Source organism: Centruroides sculpturatus, unplaced genomic scaffold, assembly GCF_000671375.1.
Source record: "Centruroides sculpturatus isolate CEXI.00-Female unplaced genomic scaffold, Cexi_2.0 scaffold468, whole genome shotgun sequence".
Classification (NCBI taxonomy): Eukaryota; Metazoa; Arthropoda; class Arachnida; order Scorpiones; family Buthidae; genus Centruroides; species Centruroides sculpturatus.
The window spans coordinates 222,633-241,685 of NW_019384707.1; the positions used below are offsets into that span (position 1 = coordinate 222,633).

The 19,053-nt window shown below is 33.0% G+C and overlaps 1 protein-coding gene across 2 annotated transcripts in view; it reads left to right on the forward strand.

Moving 5' to 3' along the window:
* Positions 1-4,195, forward strand: part of LOC111627702 (membralin-like) — a 117,236-nt gene extending 113,041 nt beyond the window's left edge. The window contains exons 10-12 of one of the 2 annotated variants that reach the window (XM_023371321.1): positions 751-850; positions 926-1,288; positions 3,721-4,195. In XM_023371321.1, coding sequence (XP_023227089.1) covers positions 751-850; positions 926-1,288; positions 3,721-3,747 — 490 coding nt within the window. In that variant the 3' untranslated portion in view covers positions 3,748-4,195. Of the gene's footprint in view, positions 1-750; positions 851-925; positions 1,289-3,713 lie in introns of both variants that reach the window. The other variant, XM_023371320.1, reaches the window with a different exon arrangement.
* Positions 4,196-19,053: the final 14,858 nt, after the last annotated feature.

Genomic DNA, 19,053 nt, shown 5'->3' on the forward strand with positions numbered 1-19,053 from the left:
CGTATCATCCATCTGCGTTGCGATCGGACAATTGATTGCACGACGAGTATCGCCTTTCCTTCTCCTTATGATTGGTCCACGATTTAAAGCGCGTCCCATTAGATCGAGCTGCACCGCCGTTCGGGGAGAGATAGCAGAAAATGTCCCCCCGGAGGCAAAGCGACACAGAAGGACGCGATCCCTCAGGCGACGTCACTAGCTATTGACCCCTATGATGGATCACTGAATACCATCATTATTTAGCCTCCCGCAAACCATTGTTGTCACCTTTTTAATATTGCAAGCAGGGCGAGCGGCATAAAGGCCCATGGGTACTCCTACTCCATAACTCTTTCATGGGTGCAACCGACCGTAATGGAATTAAAACAATACGTTCGACTGTCCCTTTTCAGTTTACCATAATTTAATAATAGTCTGTCTACGAAAGGGAGAAAAGAGGGTTGGGTGCAGGTTTTAAAACGAAATGCCATTTTTATAAATCGCCGTCACGTGATAAAGGGAAGGCCTTTAATCCCACGCGCTAGAAAATTTATTTCCCCCAGGACCGTCTGACACCTCTGCTCCCGTAATCTCGTCCGAGACACTTTTCCACATCGTCCACCTTAAGAATGATGAATGGAGTTACACAAAACGGTTGATCCTTTTTCTCTCCTAAAACAATCGCCGATTGACTCGTGTCACCCACGTTCGCGTCTTCATACGCGATATCTTTTTTTACCATTTACTAATATATATTTTTCCATTCCGCAGATTCTTCTACTTGTATCATTTTGCCTTCTACGCTTACGACTATAGATTTAACGGTCAGTACAGCGGTTTGGCCCTGCTCACCTCGTGGTTTTTTATTCAGGTACGTGTTAACCGGTTAATTCGCTCTATTTATTTCGAAAAAATCCAACCGAACGATTGTTTTTTTCCCCTCCAGCATTCCATGTTGTATTTCTTTCATCATTACGAGCTGCCCGCTATCTTGCAACAGACGGGCAACGAGGAAGAGCACGTAGTACACGTGGTAGCACCACCCGCCAGCGAGCCCGAACCTTCGACAGAAGAACCACCGGGATCAAGAGCAGCGGCCGAAACGGAAAACGTGGAGCAGCAGCCTCTGGTCATCCACGAATCGGACACGCGCGACCATCATCATGCCGTCGAAACAAATTTGAGAGTCACGGAAGAGAATCAGAATAGTAACCAGGAATCTAAAATAGAATGCCGTCCTAATTTAGACAGTGGAATGGCCGTGGGTGTCATGAAACACGCCATTCAATGCCAAGGATCAACATCGAACATGAATGATAAATATATATATAATGTGAATGTGTGTGTATATATATACATATTGTCGCATTTTTATATCTTTAAATGTTTTAACTGTTTTTTAAATAAGTGTAGTAGATTCCAACTTACGTATACAGTATAAGTATAAAATTTTGTATTGATTAATATTTAAAAAAACACGAATATCGAATATTTTGAAGAATGGGCCATTAAATGAATCTTAAAGTGGACTACATCGACTATTGATGGCACCAATGAACACGAAACAGCATATACGTCTGTGTATATGTGAACGGGATGATGTGTACACGAGGCAGACAAACAGTTCGTCTATGGTTGGAGGTGTCTTGGGATTGCATCCATCTCCCGCCAGTCCATAGGAATTGATTGGGCGGAGGCTTTTCCCCACCTCTCTCTCTTTCTCTCTCTCTCTCTTTCCTCCATCGGACGACAGACAAATCACATATTTCTCTACCCTCTCGATCGTTTCGAAGCAGTGAAAAGATTCAATTCCGTTCTTTCATTTCTTTCTTTTCTACTTAAAAAAGTTTTTTCTTCTCTCTTCCCGCTTTTTCGTCTCCGACTTATTGATACAACAAATCAAGTCGTAGGTAACAAGAACGATAAAATCGACGGAGGGAATTTTTTGCTGCTGATTAGACTGTGTCTAGCGAAAGTTCTTTTTGCTAGCTGCTGGTTTTTTCGTCATCAGTATATTCTGGCCGGTTCGTAAACATTAAATAGTAATTATTAAACATTAAACATTAAATAGTAATAGTAAACAGTAAACATTAAATAGTAATAGTAAAGATTAAATAGTAATAATCGTAATTATATTAAAATGGAAAAAGTGAAAGAGAAATTAAGCAATAGACGAAGATTCGAATTCCGATGTTCAATAATAAGTACCGATCATAACGCATTTCAGCAGGTGTTTGTTCAAGATAACAGGCACATCAGTCAAATTGTAATTTGTTTGCAAATTGCAGACTGCCGGAACTAAAACGGATGAGGTTCTCCTTCAAATTAATCAACGATGTAGTAAGCGATCCCTTTCGTCACTTGATTGAACCAGTTCCAGGTTATATATTTAATAAAAGCGAGTAATTCGATCTCTTAACCACGTGTAACTGTTACTTCGCGTGTTGTAATTACGTATCATCCATCTGCGTTGCGATCGGACAATTGATTGCACGACGAGTATCGCCTTTCCTTCTCCTTATGATTGGTCCACGATTTAAAGCGCGTCCCATTAGATCGAGCTGCACCGCCGTTCGGGGAGAGATAGCAGAAAATGTCCCCCCGGAGGCAAAGCGACACAGAAGGACGCGATCCCTCAGGCGACGTCACTAGCTATTGACCCCTATGATGGATCACTGAATACCATCATTATTTAGCCTCCCGCAAACCATTGTTGTCACCTTTTTAATATTGCAAGCAGGGCGAGCGGCATAAAGGCCCATGGGTACTCCTACTCCATAACTCTTTCATGGGTGCAACCGACCGTAATGGAATTAAAACAATACGTTCGACTGTCCCTTTTCAGTTTACCATAATTTAATAATAGTCTGTCTACGAAAGGGAGAAAAGAGGGTTGGGTGCAGGTTTTAAAACGAAATGCCATTTTTATAAATCGCCGTCACGTGATAAAGGGAAGGCCTTTAATCCCACGCGCTAGAAAATTTATTTCCCCCAGGACCGTCTGACACCTCTGCTCCCGTAATCTCGTCCGAGACACTTTTCCACATCGTCCACCTTAAGAATGATGAATGGAGTTACACAAAACGGTTGATCCTTTTTCTCTCCTAAAACAATCGCCGATTGACTCGTGTCACCCACGTTCGCGTCTTCATACGCGATATCTTTTTTTACCATTTACTAATATATATTTTTCCATTCCGCAGATTCTTCTACTTGTATCATTTTGCCTTCTACGCTTACGACTATAGATTTAACGGTCAGTACAGCGGTTTGGCCCTGCTCACCTCGTGGTTTTTTATTCAGGTACGTGTTAACCGGTTAATTCGCTCTATTTATTTCGAAAAAATCCAACCGAACGATTGTTTTTTTCCCCTCCAGCATTCCATGTTGTATTTCTTTCATCATTACGAGCTGCCCGCTATCTTGCAACAGACGGGCAACGAGGAAGAGCACGTAGTACACGTGGTAGCACCACCCGCCAGCGAGCCCGAACCTTCGACAGAAGAACCACCGGGATCAAGAGCAGCGGCCGAAACGGAAAACGTGGAGCAGCAGCCTCTGGTCATCCACGAATCGGACACGCGCGACCATCATCATGCCGTCGAAACAAATTTGAGAGTCACGGAAGAGAATCAGAATAGTAACCAGGAATCTAAAATAGAATGCCGTCCTAATTTAGACAGTGGAATGGCCGTGGGTGTCATGAAACACGCCATTCAATGCCAAGGATCAACATCGAACATGAATGATAAAAATAATCGCAATTGACGACTTTAGGCGAATCCTCTTAACAAAGAATTATCGTCAAAAGCTTGTTCGTCAAAATTAGATTCTGGTGCCTAATTTAGAGACGAGATGGTGTTCTCTCGTGAATTGCGACAAAATTCGGAATTAATTCTGTTATTTTATAAAGAACGATCATTTAAAACCAACCATTCGCTGTTTTTTTCCAAATTTTAGTTTTAAACTTTTATGAATTTAAAATTTTTTTAAGTTTGCCAAAAAGAAGAATACAGAAATGTATGCGATGGGCCTCGCGTATAAAACTAGACATTAAAAAAAAGAGAGCATTTAAGCGCAAAATTCGGAAGGCCCTCGGAGAGAAACAAAGGAAACTTGTATTTATTAATGCTCCTACACCTTCCAGAAGTCTGTAAAAAGCATTCCAATGAATAAAAAATAAAATTAATCCAACACGAAGCGTATTTTCTTTTGAAACGTTTTATCAATTTATACCATTTGGCCGACGTTTTCTCCAAGAATTATAAAGATGTAATTTAAATAAGGTAAAGGGGGAAAAACACAAGAGGCGATAATGGAAGATAACACTATTAATATCGACGCGTTTATCCGTAGATAGAATACTTAATGGAACGTCACTTAACCGGGAATACAGAAGTTTAAATCGGATGCACATTAGCAGACGTTAGGGGGAAAAGAGGTCGGAGTTATTGTTTACTCGCAACAATTGTCAACGGCAGTTAAAGATCACGTCATTCCCTCCAACCCTCACCTTCTTTTCCATTATATCATTAAAGAAGGCACTTAAAGGTTTAAAATTCGGCTCGGTAAAGTCCGTTTTTCGATTTTTAATTGTGGCCAAACTTATGCCCTACACTTCTTATTCTTATCCTTTTCTTAAGTCGCCCATTGTCGACGCCTTGCCCTTTATCTAGCAGCATTATTTAATACTTCAAGATTAATGGATGAGTAATATCTTCCCGGTAAGTCGAAGTAATAGCCAAAGGTTTCCCGTGGCAGATAACCAAGTCTGCTAGTGATTTATTTGTTTAAATTTTTTTAGCGCCAGTTTATTTTCTAGCGGAAGAAGAAGAAGAAGAAATTATGTGCCTATATATATATATATAGAAAATTGTGTTTGAATATCAAAACTTTTTGTTCAAATTTACATCACTATATATATATATTTTTTTTTTCGACTGAAAGATATAGTAAATGATAATTAAGACGAATTATTAAGTTTTTTTCCTTCGGCAAACATAATGAAAGTTAATGAAAGAACATTCCAAGAGTCAACATTGTTCTCGTGTTAAATATTTACACCGACTTAACACTCTCGAAGCCATTTTTTAACGTCAGTTTAATTTTATCTTCGATAATTTAGTCATTGAAGTAAATATTTAACAAAATCTAGTGTCGGGACCTTCGACGATTGGTGACTTTTCTGCAGTCAAAAGCTACACCGACCGTCGTCGTCGTCGTCGTCTTTCTTTTTTGTATGGGGAAGATTTCCGAAGAAGAATCTTCTTCTACTTTTTCGATTTGAAAAAAGTCCAAGTTATAGCGGGGGGATCCGGAATATATAAAAAAGGAAGAAGATAACCGTGTGTCAGATCCATTTAGGAGGCCAAAATGCGGCCAACCAATATGCGACCGCGGAACAGATGAAGCACGGAGGACGGGAATCAATTAAATGCGAGGAATTCTGGGTAGATAGGTAAAACATTGTCAACGTCTATCGGCGATAAACCCATCATTGGAGAGACGATAGCCCCAGGGCCGGAAAATTAAACAATGGCGAGAGATGGGATGGATGTAGCTTCACTCAAATTAAATTTCCCTATCCTATCGGGTAAGTTTCGATAGCCCGGGGATAAGATCAGCGTAGGTAGATTAGTGTCAGCCAGGTTGAGCTTCTACTCTAATTATTAATAAGCGCATCGATCACACTTTATAATTTTTGTTTGTCACTTTCCTTTGTTTGGCTTGCAAAAATGAACTTTTGCTTTCCATCAAAGCGCTCCTCTCTCACTCCCACTCTCGTCTCTTCCTCTTCTATTTTTAGCTTGTTTGCTTTTAATTTTTTTTTTAAATTCCGTATTAGTTTTTCATTAAAAAAATTTAAAAGTTTTAATTAAATACTGGAAATTATTACGAATGTCGCTCGAAAAATATTGGAATTGGAGAAAACACTCGATAGCATGTGTAATAACCGCTTTAAAAAATTTTAAATTCAAAAAATTAATGTCGAATTTTTGATAAAAAAGAAACCGCTTTGCAGTTGAAATTGTCAGCTAAAATGTCATTTATATGGTTAAAAAATACAAAGAAACTTATGGAAAGTCATGAGCAAAATGATCATTTAACTTATAAATAAATTATTGTATTCTCTGTTTTGTTTTGGAAATTTAATTAAGCCGAAGAAGATACGTTGTTTAACTGGCTTAATTAAATTTTTAAAACCACTTCATTGAAAATTAATGTTAAAAATTGATTTTAACCACATCGAATTTTGCGTTAATAACGAAATATATTTTTGCAAATTGTCAAGTTTTGTTGCCGCATAAAAGTTGCTTGGACGAAAAATTTTACGGGTGAATTCGCATATTCGGGGTTGTTTCGTCGGAAAAGTTCTAATCTCCGTACGGTTAGTCTGGCGTGACCATCAAATGAAGAAAGTTTGAGATTTTCTTTATGCAAATGATTAATGAAAGTAAAATGTTCGTTTCTGGATTCCTTGCATTCGATCTCTCTGCCGAAAGCACTGGCAAAAGAAGATTGATTTAAAGAATAATCGCTGCAGATAACTTTTATTTCGAATATTTTTAATTTTCTACCAAATATTTTGGCGTGATATATCAAGGATATATCACGAAATAACTGGAAATTATAACTGCCAAGTCATAATTTTAAGAAATAAAACTTGCTTAAAATCCAAAATAGGAATGAATGCTGGAGAATTTTCAAAACAGTTTGTAATTTTATTGAAAATAGGTGGAAGGAGAAGCGGAGTGAATCACAATTTCTGGCTCCATCTCATTAAGACAATATTGCTAACGTGTAATATCTCCCCAATGAACAACTATCTCCGTTCTATTCTTCCTGTAAATGTGGCTCGGTTCACGAATTAAAATCTTAATTGGGTCTATTTTAAACTAAGACTAGACTTAACACATCTTTTAAAAATTATTTTCCACTCCGGTATATGGAAAATGCCATCCAAAAGCCGCCGATCGATTTTAACTCTCATAACGTGACCGAAGTGAATGTCTCGGATCAAAACTTATTGATCAAACTTTCGTGCGCATACATAAAGCGCTCGGAATATACTACAACTGCATTGGCAACGGAATATAAACAGAAATTTTCTTGCGTAACTCGAAATCATCCATATTCTTGGCCGTATACATCCCATATCTCTATCTGTATAATTGATTGATATCTCTAGGACTTACGGGTTTGATTAAGGTTACGACGATCGAGAGACGTTACGTTTCTAATGCCCCGTTATAATAATTCTTAGATCGATAACGCTTATATAGCATACTAGATGGTAAATGAACCAGAATGCGATCGATAAAGTACACTATGGTTGGCAATAGGTCACGTGACGACGACGATAATGCGCATCGTTGTGGATTTTCCCATTATGCAATTATAAATATATTCCGACGTCGTACGGCTGCGGTACAATAGACCGCGTAACATATAATAGGCATAAATCTACCGCTAATAGATTGTATTAGTTGCAAATTCGCCGTATAGTTTTGCTTCCCAAACTCTAACGATTTATCATCATTAACAGTTAAAATTCATCGTCTATATTGTTACGCTGGCCAACGTTTGCTGCAACGTTTTTGCCAAGGAAATGTACTTTAATGTAAAGTCTAAGGCCTAAAGAATCCTTTACAGCAAAGTATATTTATTTTAATGTATATTCCTTACCCACAAACAATATGGAGAAGATTTATATTACGAATAAATTACACAAGAAGGCCAAATACATTTCAGTTGAATTGTTTAAATATTAAAGAAAACACATTAAAATTCGTTGAAAAATTGCCAATGTGACGTACCAAAGATGGCATTTCAACCGAGAATATTTAGGAAAGTGATGACTATAAACGTCACCATAAACTATGGATTAAGTTTGGAACCGATAATGATGATAAAACGTGTCGAATGACGTTACTAATAATCGTGTAGCCTACTTGTTAGATATAAGTTACGCGTGTGACGTATACGTGACGCACGAAAACGAATCGTGACGAAGAACGAGGACTCGACCATAATGGATCTTTAATTTAAAATAAATAAAAGAGAACAGAAATAATTTTTTTTTAAATAAAATCAAACACGGGAAATTAAAATTGCGAATTTCAGAATTAATTAAAGATATAAAAATTATTTGTTTATTATAAAATATTCTTCTTATTAAAGTTTTAAACAAAATATTTTATAAGAAATTGTACAAAAATATTTAATAATATTAATTAAATTAGAAGTAAATGTTGAAGAGGAGCGAATTTGGAAAGCGGAATTATTAGTGAAATTTTTATAAATTCGCTCGGAAGTGGTAAATTATAAGATGATTATTGATTTAACAAGTTATATTCATTCAAAAAAATGTTTACAGAGACTTTATAATTGCAATTTTTTTTAACTTTTACGCTTTTAATAAACGTGATTTTCAACAGCAAACATTCTTTAACCGTTCACGAGCAATGGGAGTTATTAGAAGTACAAATTTGGGAAAGAGAAAGACAAAATACGACTACATTCGTTGCTATTACCGAAATTTTGCTTTAATTTACATTAACGTTAATAAATTCGGACGATGAGAGAGGAAATATGTTAGGTTTTTCGTGGAAAGAGAGTTCTTTGAAAGTGGTGAATTATGTTTAGGAGTAGTTCATCAGCTTGTACATTAAGTGAATGAGGAAAGAAAGAAGAGTTTTTTGCTTGTTGACGATTGTGCAATCAACAATGATGAAAGTAACACGACGCCAGACACACCCTACATAAATAAGTCATCAGTAATTAGTCGGCTCTTCTATTAGATATGCCTTGTTAAATAATTTGACACTTGTTTGCTTCGGGATAATTATGTAATGCGTCCAATTAATATTTTATGATTAAAACACCAAAAGTCGGAAGTTCCTTATTTCTCCGCCCAAACTCGTCCAAAGATTCTCGTTGGCAGTTCTTTTTCTCTTTAATCGTGTCAAGTTAACTTCGAGAAAAGTGCGAAGAAGAAGACGACGTCCATTAAATAAATTCGCCTTTAAATTATTATTTTTTTTTTTGTATCCGATATCCGTTTAATTATCATTAGCAATACGTTATTAGGATGACAATCCGAATTCTAATATCCGTAACTTAATTATAGGGATTAAAGAATGTTACTGGCCATTTAAATATCCGGAATTGATATCTTCCTTTGGTAGTAGACTAAGCAAATTGAATGGAGTGAGGTATCAGAGAATTTAAATAAATTATATTTTAATTTGAAATATCTTTATCTATTCCTTTTTTTAAGAGTGAAATTTACAATTATCAAACCCTTAAACGGCCTTCTTCTTTGTCGAATATCCGTTCTTCGACTTCTCGATTGTCTCTAACCAATCTAAGAGCAGAAAAGACATCAAAACACTAATTAAATAACCAAGAGTGGCATAAAATTTTAAGTCGTCAGTCCAATTATCGACATGTACACAACATATCCAGAAAGGGTTGCTCCTTCCCTGGCGAATGCCAACAACAAATGCCTTTTTAACTCTAGGGAGTTAGCTAACCATCGAGGCAGCTCTTCCACTCAATAAAATGACAAAAAAAGCGTACCAACCATTCATTAGTCAGTGTTAAGCAGGCGTCGTCGCATGTGTATTGCGGAAACCCCAATGTAATAGCCTAGAAAACGTGAATGGACAGTATAAACGGTTGCAGTAAAAACCATCCCTTATGCCTGTCACGCTATCAACGACTGTAACCCTTATCGCGTATCCCGCCACAGAAAATTATAATATACTCTGTACTTTGTCACAGAGCAGAACCCGTAGCCTGGTTGGCCATACTCTACAACTTTTACGTTTATGTGCAGTAAATTAACGTTATGATTGCAGTAAAGCTTCCAACGATCCTGGCTGAAAAATGAACGATCGTTTTGCCTTTCGTGCGATGACGACAAAGAATATAATGCCGCTTATGTTATTTAATTACTTAAAATTATATATACAACCGGAAAGTTTTTATAATAACTCATTAGTCGTCTTTTATGTCGCCATCTTGATGCGTTTACTGCGGATTTCTCTACTCGAATTAAGCAGGAAATCCGCAGTAAATGAGTATAAATGCTCGTTTAAAAAGAGGAATATATATATATATATATATATATATATAAAGAGATTTTCGATTTTTCTTCTTTCTTTTTTTTAATATTTTAAAGTGAGAAGAAGAAACAAATTTACAACTTTTCCCAAACGATTCCCTAAAGTGTATTACAGTAGTGGAAATGCTTTACTTGATTATTCTGCAAATTACGTCGGTTGGGAATATATACGACTATATCTTTTATCCACTACTTTACCACTTACGCTCTTGTGTGTAGAAGATTGGATTTTTCTCATAATTCTTCTCCTTTATACTGCAAATATTAGTGAGCTAAAGGGCAGTGATAATTCTTGAGGTTAGCTGTTACGCGTCAAGGTTTGGGTTTAGCAGATGCGTTCTACTCTCGAATGGATGGTGGAAAATCGAGATAACCTCTATAATAGTCGTAGAGAATTTGATAAATAAGTCATTCTATAGATTTAACTTTATGTGAGATGCAAATGGAGCAGTCGTTTCTAGGAAACTCACCCTTTACACCCCGCAATGGGTCGTTTCAATTTTAACTAGACTATCGTTTCACTCACTTTCAAAATTATTATTATTGTTTTTTTCTCGAGCATTTCTTATCTAATTTGATAGATTTTTTTCCCCTATCGTTTGCACCTATTTCTGAACTAAGATAACCCGATAACTGTCTTCCTCGATAACACTGTGAATCCCCAGCATCCCTATCTGCAACCCGGATTTTATCATTAGCAATTTAATTTAATATATAATTAGTTAAAGCCTTGATTCATTGTCTACGGCTTATAATTAGCAAATAATTTTTCGTACGGTGTCTAGATAACATCGTCTATACTTATTGCTCCTACTGACAGTTCTAAATTACTTAATAAATGCAAGGGATAAGGATAAATAAAGGTAAATTTATCGTATATTTTTTTTCTTTCAATCAAAATCGGCTTTTATTATTGATCGAGTGTAAGGTCGAAATGAAAAATAAATGATAACTTCATGACAGACAACAATAATTGATGCTTATAAAATATTACTCCAATAATTATAGGACGTTGCCGTATAACCGATCAACAACCCTATTACTGTTATTTTGTTTTCTTCTTAATCAAATTAATTCTTATGCGAAATAAATAATTAATATAAATCTTTATTCTACGTTTTTATAAGAATTTTATTAATTTTTTTAATAAGAAAATTAATTATTATTAACATTTGGCATCCTTTAAATATGACCCATTTGACCCTCTTTAGTATAAGTTCGGGTTCGGGTCCCGCTCTGGTTTATTTCACAATATATAAATTAATGCAATTATTAGATTTAGTACAAGATGGCGGCTTAACCGCCTTCTTTTACAGCAAATTACTTTTTTCGTTAATTACTTTTTAGCCTATTTATAGCCCAAAACTCCGATATGTGTGTGTGTTTTTTTTAATTTATTTTAAAAATTTGTTATAAAATCTCATATAAATTTGAAAAAAAAAATAATCAAATTTGAAAATAAAAATTCAAAAATTCTAAGAGATAAATCTTAATAAATTTAACAATCTCCTACATTTCATTTTTCAAAGGGTATTTAGGAAAATTATTTGAAATTTTTAATCAAGTTTTTCCTTTTCAGAAATTATTATCTTTTTATGTACTCAATCATACAGAAGGGAAGGATCAGAGGGAGGTTGGGGAAAGGTACAGAAAACTTAAATCACATATTAGAAAAGTTTACAGTGAATAATTGAAGATGAGGATATATAAAGCATTCATTAGTGAACATTCTCAGTTTATGTATAGAAAGCTTCTGTTTTCCCCATTAATAATTTACTTTAACCATCATCCTGTCAGATGACTCTAGATTTATATCACTAATTTTTCTTTTCTGTTTATAATTAAATATAATTTTATTGTTAAAATGTAGACAATTTTATTTTATCAGACAGACAGACTGACCCTAAAAACAAATTTTTCCTTTTTTTTTTCTTTCTTTCTTTCTTTCTCTCCATCTTACAAAATGAAACATTGATAAAATAGCCATGATAATTATGTATAGATAGATCTATTCATTATCACTATGTAATCAATTCTAATAGTGTTAAATAACAACATTTATCTTAATCATAATTATCATTAATTATAGTAAACTGTATAATAATACAATAACTTACAAATTAGCAACATATATAATAAATACATAATAAATGTGTATAATATACATCAAATTTCATCTTGATTATTGTTCTTTTCATCATTTAATTGAATATTTTACACTTTAAAATATAAAATTTCAATATAAAAAAAATATATTTTAATATTTTAAATATTAATTTTATAAATGTTTAACATGTGTTACTAAATTTAAAAGGTATTTTAATCTATATTTTCTTTATATTTAATAATAAAAATCATGTTAATTATATATCTTTTAGGATAATGTTTGATCAATGAAACTAATTAAGTTGGCTGTTTTGCATCTCCACCCTTTCATTCTGATGAAAATAAGAGGTCAAAGGTCCATTAGCAGTTATCAAAGTAGAATATTTATAATGTTAAAAAAAAAGGTCATTTTAGAATATTTATCAATGTACTCATAATGATATTCATTGCTGCTTATTTATATAGACTAAAGTGATTTATGAATTGTTCTTTGTTAAAATGGAATTTTCATTTTTTGGAATATTAATTAATGTTTTCAAGTAATTTTTGTAGAATCTATTAAAATATTTCTAAATTATTATTTACTATTTAAATAATTAAACAATTATAAAGCCTTTTTAAAGCATTAAAGTCCTTAAATTTCTATACTTAATAACTAAAATTAATAAATAAAAAGTATTACCTTTGTAGTGTTATCCTTCTTACTTTTTACTGGTGTACCTGATATTTAATTTTTTTTATATTAAGTTGAATTTTTCTCTCTTCTAATAATGTAAGGTAAACTTTAAAATAGAATAAAATACAGGCTAATAGAAACTGAGGATAGGAAGCTATATAGACTTACTCTACTGTAACTTTACTGTTCTTAAAACAGGAAAAAATCATAGTAAAATATTTGTTATAAGCACTAAAAAATAGCTTAGTAACTACAGACTCCTGTGTTAGAATAATTGAAATTATATTAACATTTTAGGGAGGGCATTATATAAAAAGTAATGGCATCCTCACGCCAACGCGTTATTTGTCTTTCAACAAAACATGTGAGAGAAAGACACGCAGATAAAAAAAAATAAAAAAAGAAAACATGATCATTTTTGTAGCTATATCACGGCTGGATGAGTGGAACTTGTGGAAGAAAAAACCAGATTATTCTGATTTACAGCCGGAAAGTTAATACAATCAATGTTAATAGGCGGCAATAAAGAATTAAAACTCTTTGGTCAACCACTTACACGGGATGGGAGTGGTACCTGTTTTAACGACGGCACATATCATACAAGATGGCCAGAGTTTCGGGGTGACAACAGTTAAGTAGCAGTTAGGTCCACCACTTAAAGAACACCTAACAACCGGCACCAAACATACGGGGGGAAGACAAATAAATAAATAGAGAAGCCAGAAGCGGAGATGATAATCTGCGATGCTCTACCGCTACCAGTGAATAAAAGACCAACAAAAACGTTTTGTAGGATTAAAGCAGTAGTTTTATAGGCTACTCTGCTTCTCTAATGTTCCCATTACTGTGGATGTGGATAATTTGTACGGCTCTTTTATCGATTTTTGGAAAAATCTACTTCTTAGTAGAGAAAAGAAATGATAATAAAGAAAGGGGAAAAGAAAGGATGGAGAGATTTTTCTTATACTTTTCTATTTAACGCGATAAAAGAACGTTTGTTGATAATTAGGTAGAGGATTACGCTCGGATAAACACGTTCTTTAACTGCGCGTGCCAAACAGGGCGACGTCTTTTTACAGTCACGTGACGCTTTTTGGAAGACGGCTCCGATCACGTGACTCTCCGAGCGAAACCGAAAGGGAGCTGGAAGACAAAGATAAGCTTCATTCCGCTCCATAGAACTAACGTGGTCGAACATATCTTCCGTTGAACAACTACGTGTCAAGGTTACTACGAGAGTAAAATATATAAATATATTATTATTACGATTTTTCATTTTTAAATTTAATAATCCCGAAACGCCGAATTAACCTAATTTTACACGCATCATCTCTTCGCAACCAACAAAATTATTATTGTTGTTAGTATTTCCTCTGGAGTAATCAAATGTATTTCTTCTGTTTTTTTTTAAATAGGAAAGCCGCAATATCTTCTCCAGTGACGAGTCTTTATATTTAATTTGGAAAAAAAGAGAAGCAAAATTGAATGGAAACAATTAAAGTGATATTGTTTAATTGAAATAAAATCATCGAAGGAAAACAAATTGATGAAAAAGTATCATTTATCGCATCGATACCTACATAAAAACAATCATATAACTGACCCGAAATCGATTTATCTCGTAGAAAGTCATCTTGGCATGTAAGAAGATATTCGATTATCGTGTTCTATTGGACACGTTTAGGCGGTTATATAATTTTATTGCCATTTATAAAAGAAGAAAAAATATATAAAAAAAAAGAAAGAGAAAATATTCAGAAGTAATATGCGCAGCAAGACAGAGAAGAGAGAGAGGAATATGAAAAGCCACAACCCGCATGTGACAAGCAATGGCCATTGGAAACAGCAACTGCTCAGAAGTGAAACGAAATGCTCCATTTAACAAGAAATACGCCAGCGGTTTAGGGGACAAGGGATGTTAGCACGTCCCATCTCCCACGAGATTATCTCCCATCGTGTTCAGACCACTCCTATTGTCCTTGAGTCATCCCACAGGAGCGACGGACCCCGGGTCCCCATTACTACTCAACCCCCATCACCTCTACACGACATTGAATCTAAATCCTGTGACAAATATGACCTGTCTGCGATAGCAAAGACTTCCTGAATAGATGCATATGTTGCTTCGCTTCCTCTAACGCTGACGATGCTACACTTTCTATCAAAACTCTTTGCTTTGCAAATGCTGCAACTATTTCGCTTTGATCGCCAGCGTTGATGTACTTTTCTTAATGGCGGAATAGATGGAAACGTGTATTTTCTCATATTCAAAAATACCACACTTAAGCCTTTTTGATATATCTTCTCCTATTTTAGATATAGCAAATCTTCGTATGAGTAATAGATAGACCCGTTATTTATCTTAGAAAACAAAAATTCAAATTAAATTTAATATTTTAATACTAAATTATTACGAAAATCCAATTAAATATTCTGATTTTTAAACACAATCATTCGCTTAGTAACCTGCGTTCTAGATTAATAACGTTTTTGAAACGAGACGAGCTGATTGGTCGAGCGTAAAATGACGTGATCAAATTTACAAATTTTAAAAGTTTGAAAATTAATAATACAAACTTTATAATAATTAAAAGCGACGAAACAAAGAAGAATTGAAAAGTGTTAAAGTCGGCATGGAATAGTCAAGTAACATAACAGTTGAAAGGAGTACGGTCTGATAATTTTAAACAATTTTCTCCTTATTCTCGCCAGATGTGTGTCGTGTTTAAAGGTCCAATAAAAGTATCACCGACAGCAATAACTTAACGAATGGAGCATCAAACAGCAGTAGATTCTCGAAGACAGCTTTGCACGTCCGATGAGCAGTCGTCCAAGCAGGCAACCGGTGCAGTTTTCATTAGAATTCCAACTTTAATTAGAGTTGACGCGTACCCAGGATGTTTACCGTCTCAGTTAATTCCATTTCTTTCCGGCAGGGGGAACCCTAGTAGCTGCTTTATTAACTTAGAAACACAATAGGTTCCCGGTTCGATTCCATTCCTGTCTCTAATGTGTTTGTCTTCTCTCTGCTCTTTTATTTAATTCTAACTTTGAATTCATCAAAGTTTTTGATCTTTAACCTCTTTTATACCTTCTATTTTCACACTGAAAATAATTCCTGATCTTTTAACCTTTTTTTCTCTCCTTCTATTGATATTTTTGGAATTGTTTTCGGGAAGGCGATTTCTTTGAATAAATTTAAATCGAATCAAACAAGTAGTAATAAAATAAAAGGCGAAAAACAGGAAACGGCGTTGTTTTCTTTACTTATTAAACAGTTTTTACCGTTAATAACAATTAAAAATTAATTTCTAATTAAGCATTGGAACGTTGAACTAGGAGCTTCGTTACGGTTTTTAATTTGCTGTTAATATTAATTTATTAACTAAAACTCTGTAAATATAAATTTTTTAATTAAAACAGGCATCATATTTTACTTTAATTACAAAATTAAACGTTTTAAAATGGAAATAAATGCTTAAAAATCATCCGAAACTTCGTCGAGTGTAAGCGAAACAAGAACATTTTCTGATTTATTCAACTAAAAATACGATTAAAAATATATTAATATAAAAAAAAATCTATACTAAAATACTTATATTATCGAGTTTTATTTATTTTAAAATGATAAAACAGCAAGAAATTCGAGAATTTTAAGTAAAATAACGTTATATCAGACGATGGTAGAGAGAAAGAAAAATGACTAACTTAAATTAAAAACGCTTACATTTTGCTAATTAAGATGATTAAAATAATTATAATTCATTAATGCCTCGTCATTAATAAGAAAAAAAAAACATTATTATTTAATTAAAAAATTAAGGCACTTGAAGAAATTTATTAAAACTTAAATTGAACATTAAACGATTAAAATAAAGACACTAAACGTTCGGATGACATTAAAGGATTATTTTCGTCGGATCAAAATGTCACTTTTACTTCAGGCATTTTCTTTTTTATTTGGGTTTTTTTTTTTAAATGTCCGCCATCGAAAGCAATTATTAAAAGAAGAAAGTAAGAAAAATGAAAAGAAATATCCAATAATCACATTTTTATCATATTTTACCAACTCTTCAGATGTCATAAGAACTGTTGAAGATTATAAGATTATATTAAGAACATTTACGCAATTAGCACTCTTATTCTTTATTGTAATTAAAAAACAGTTTTAATAATCTTACTTTCCGATAATTAAATATTTAGAGTAAAGAATAATAATAATTATAATAACAATATATATATACATATTTTTTTTTCTTTGGAGTAGAATTTAAATACGCGAAATGCTAATTAAAGATAGTTATAGATAATTGTAATTATGTACGTTTTCCGAAAGAAATTTGATTCTTACGTTAAATACGAATTTTTAATTAGTGAGTTAATGTTGTAATTATTAAGAAAATATTAATTTTAATAGATTTAAAAACAAAAAATAATAATAATAACAACATTTCCCATCGATTTATTGGAGTGATGAAGCTGAAAGGAAGATGAATATTTTATTCAATTAAGATTGAAAAGTTATGGTAGGGTACACATTTGAATGTCAATTTATAAAATAGACGACATTTTTATAAATTATCTTCCAATGCACTAAAAGGATTTGATATAATCGATGTTTCGCATGTTGTTCGGGGGGTAAATCGATATATCGTCACGAGTTTAGTGCATTCACGTCACGAACCATAAACTGANATATATATTAGCTCGATTGTTGTTATTATTTTTTTATTTTACTAGAATTTCAGTTTTATAAATGATAGAAGCATTAAAAAAACAATCATTATGGCATAAACTAAAGTTTAACCTTTATTTAACTTCAATTTTTATAGATGATGCCATTTATTTTTTTCTTATATAACTCTTAATGAGTTTGAAAGATAAGCAAATCTAATTTGTAGCAAGGGGGGAAATATATATATGTTATTGTTAGATTGTTGCTGAAGTTAGCGATGCATTTGCATCATCAGATATATTTTTACATTTCATGCACTTTAACAAACAAGACGAACAAATGTGTTCACATCACGTGGTCGAAGAAGACAGGAAATGACTACTTCTATCGCGGTTCCCTTGCCCTTTTTATGAATAACCCATCATAGACATTTACTGGAAGCACTTGGACTGACTCATCCATCATTATCTACCTATAGCTGATATAAGGAATTTTCTTTTTCAATGAGTTTTTTTATTATATGGGATGTTAATTTCATTGTTTTTATACAATAAAATCTAAAAAATGCATTTATAAACTAATAAACAGTACNTATTAGATTTAGTACAAGATGGCGGCTTAACCGCCTTCTTTTACAGCAAATTACTTTTTTCGTTAATTACTTTTTAGCCTATTTATAGCCCAAAACTCCGATATGTGTGTGTGTTTTTTTTAATTTATTTTAAAAATTTGTTATAAAATCTCATATAAATTTGAAAAAAAAAATAATCAAATTTGAAAATAAAAATTCAAAAATTCTAAGAGATAAATCTTAATAAATTTAACAATCTCCTACATTTCATTTTTCAAAGGGTATTTAGGAAAATTATTTGAAATTTTTAATCAAGTTTTTCCTTTTCAGAAATTATTATCTTTTTATGTACTCAATCATACAGAAGGGAAGGATCAGAGGGAGGTTGGGGAAAGGTACAGAAAACTTAAATCACATATTAGAAAAGTTTACAGTGAATAATTGAAGATGAGGATATATAAAGCATTCATTAGTGAACATTCTCAGTTTATGTATAGAAAGCTTCTGTTTTCCCCATTAATAATTTACTTTAACCATCATCCTGTCAGATGACTCTAGATTTATATCACTAATTTTTCTTTTCTGTTTATAATTAAATATAATTTTATTGTTAAAATGTAGACAATTTTATTTTATCAGACAGACAGACTGACCCTAAAAACAAATTTTTCCTTTTTTTTTTCTTTCTTTCTTTCTTTCTCTCCATCTTACAAAATGAAACATTGATAAAATAGCCATGATAATTATGTATAGATAGATCTATTCATTATCACTATGTAATCAATTCTAATAGTGTTAAATAACAACATTTATCTTAATCATAATTATCATTAATTATAGTAAACTGTATAATAATACAATAACTTACAAATTAGCAACATATATAATAAATACATAATAAATGTGTATAATATACA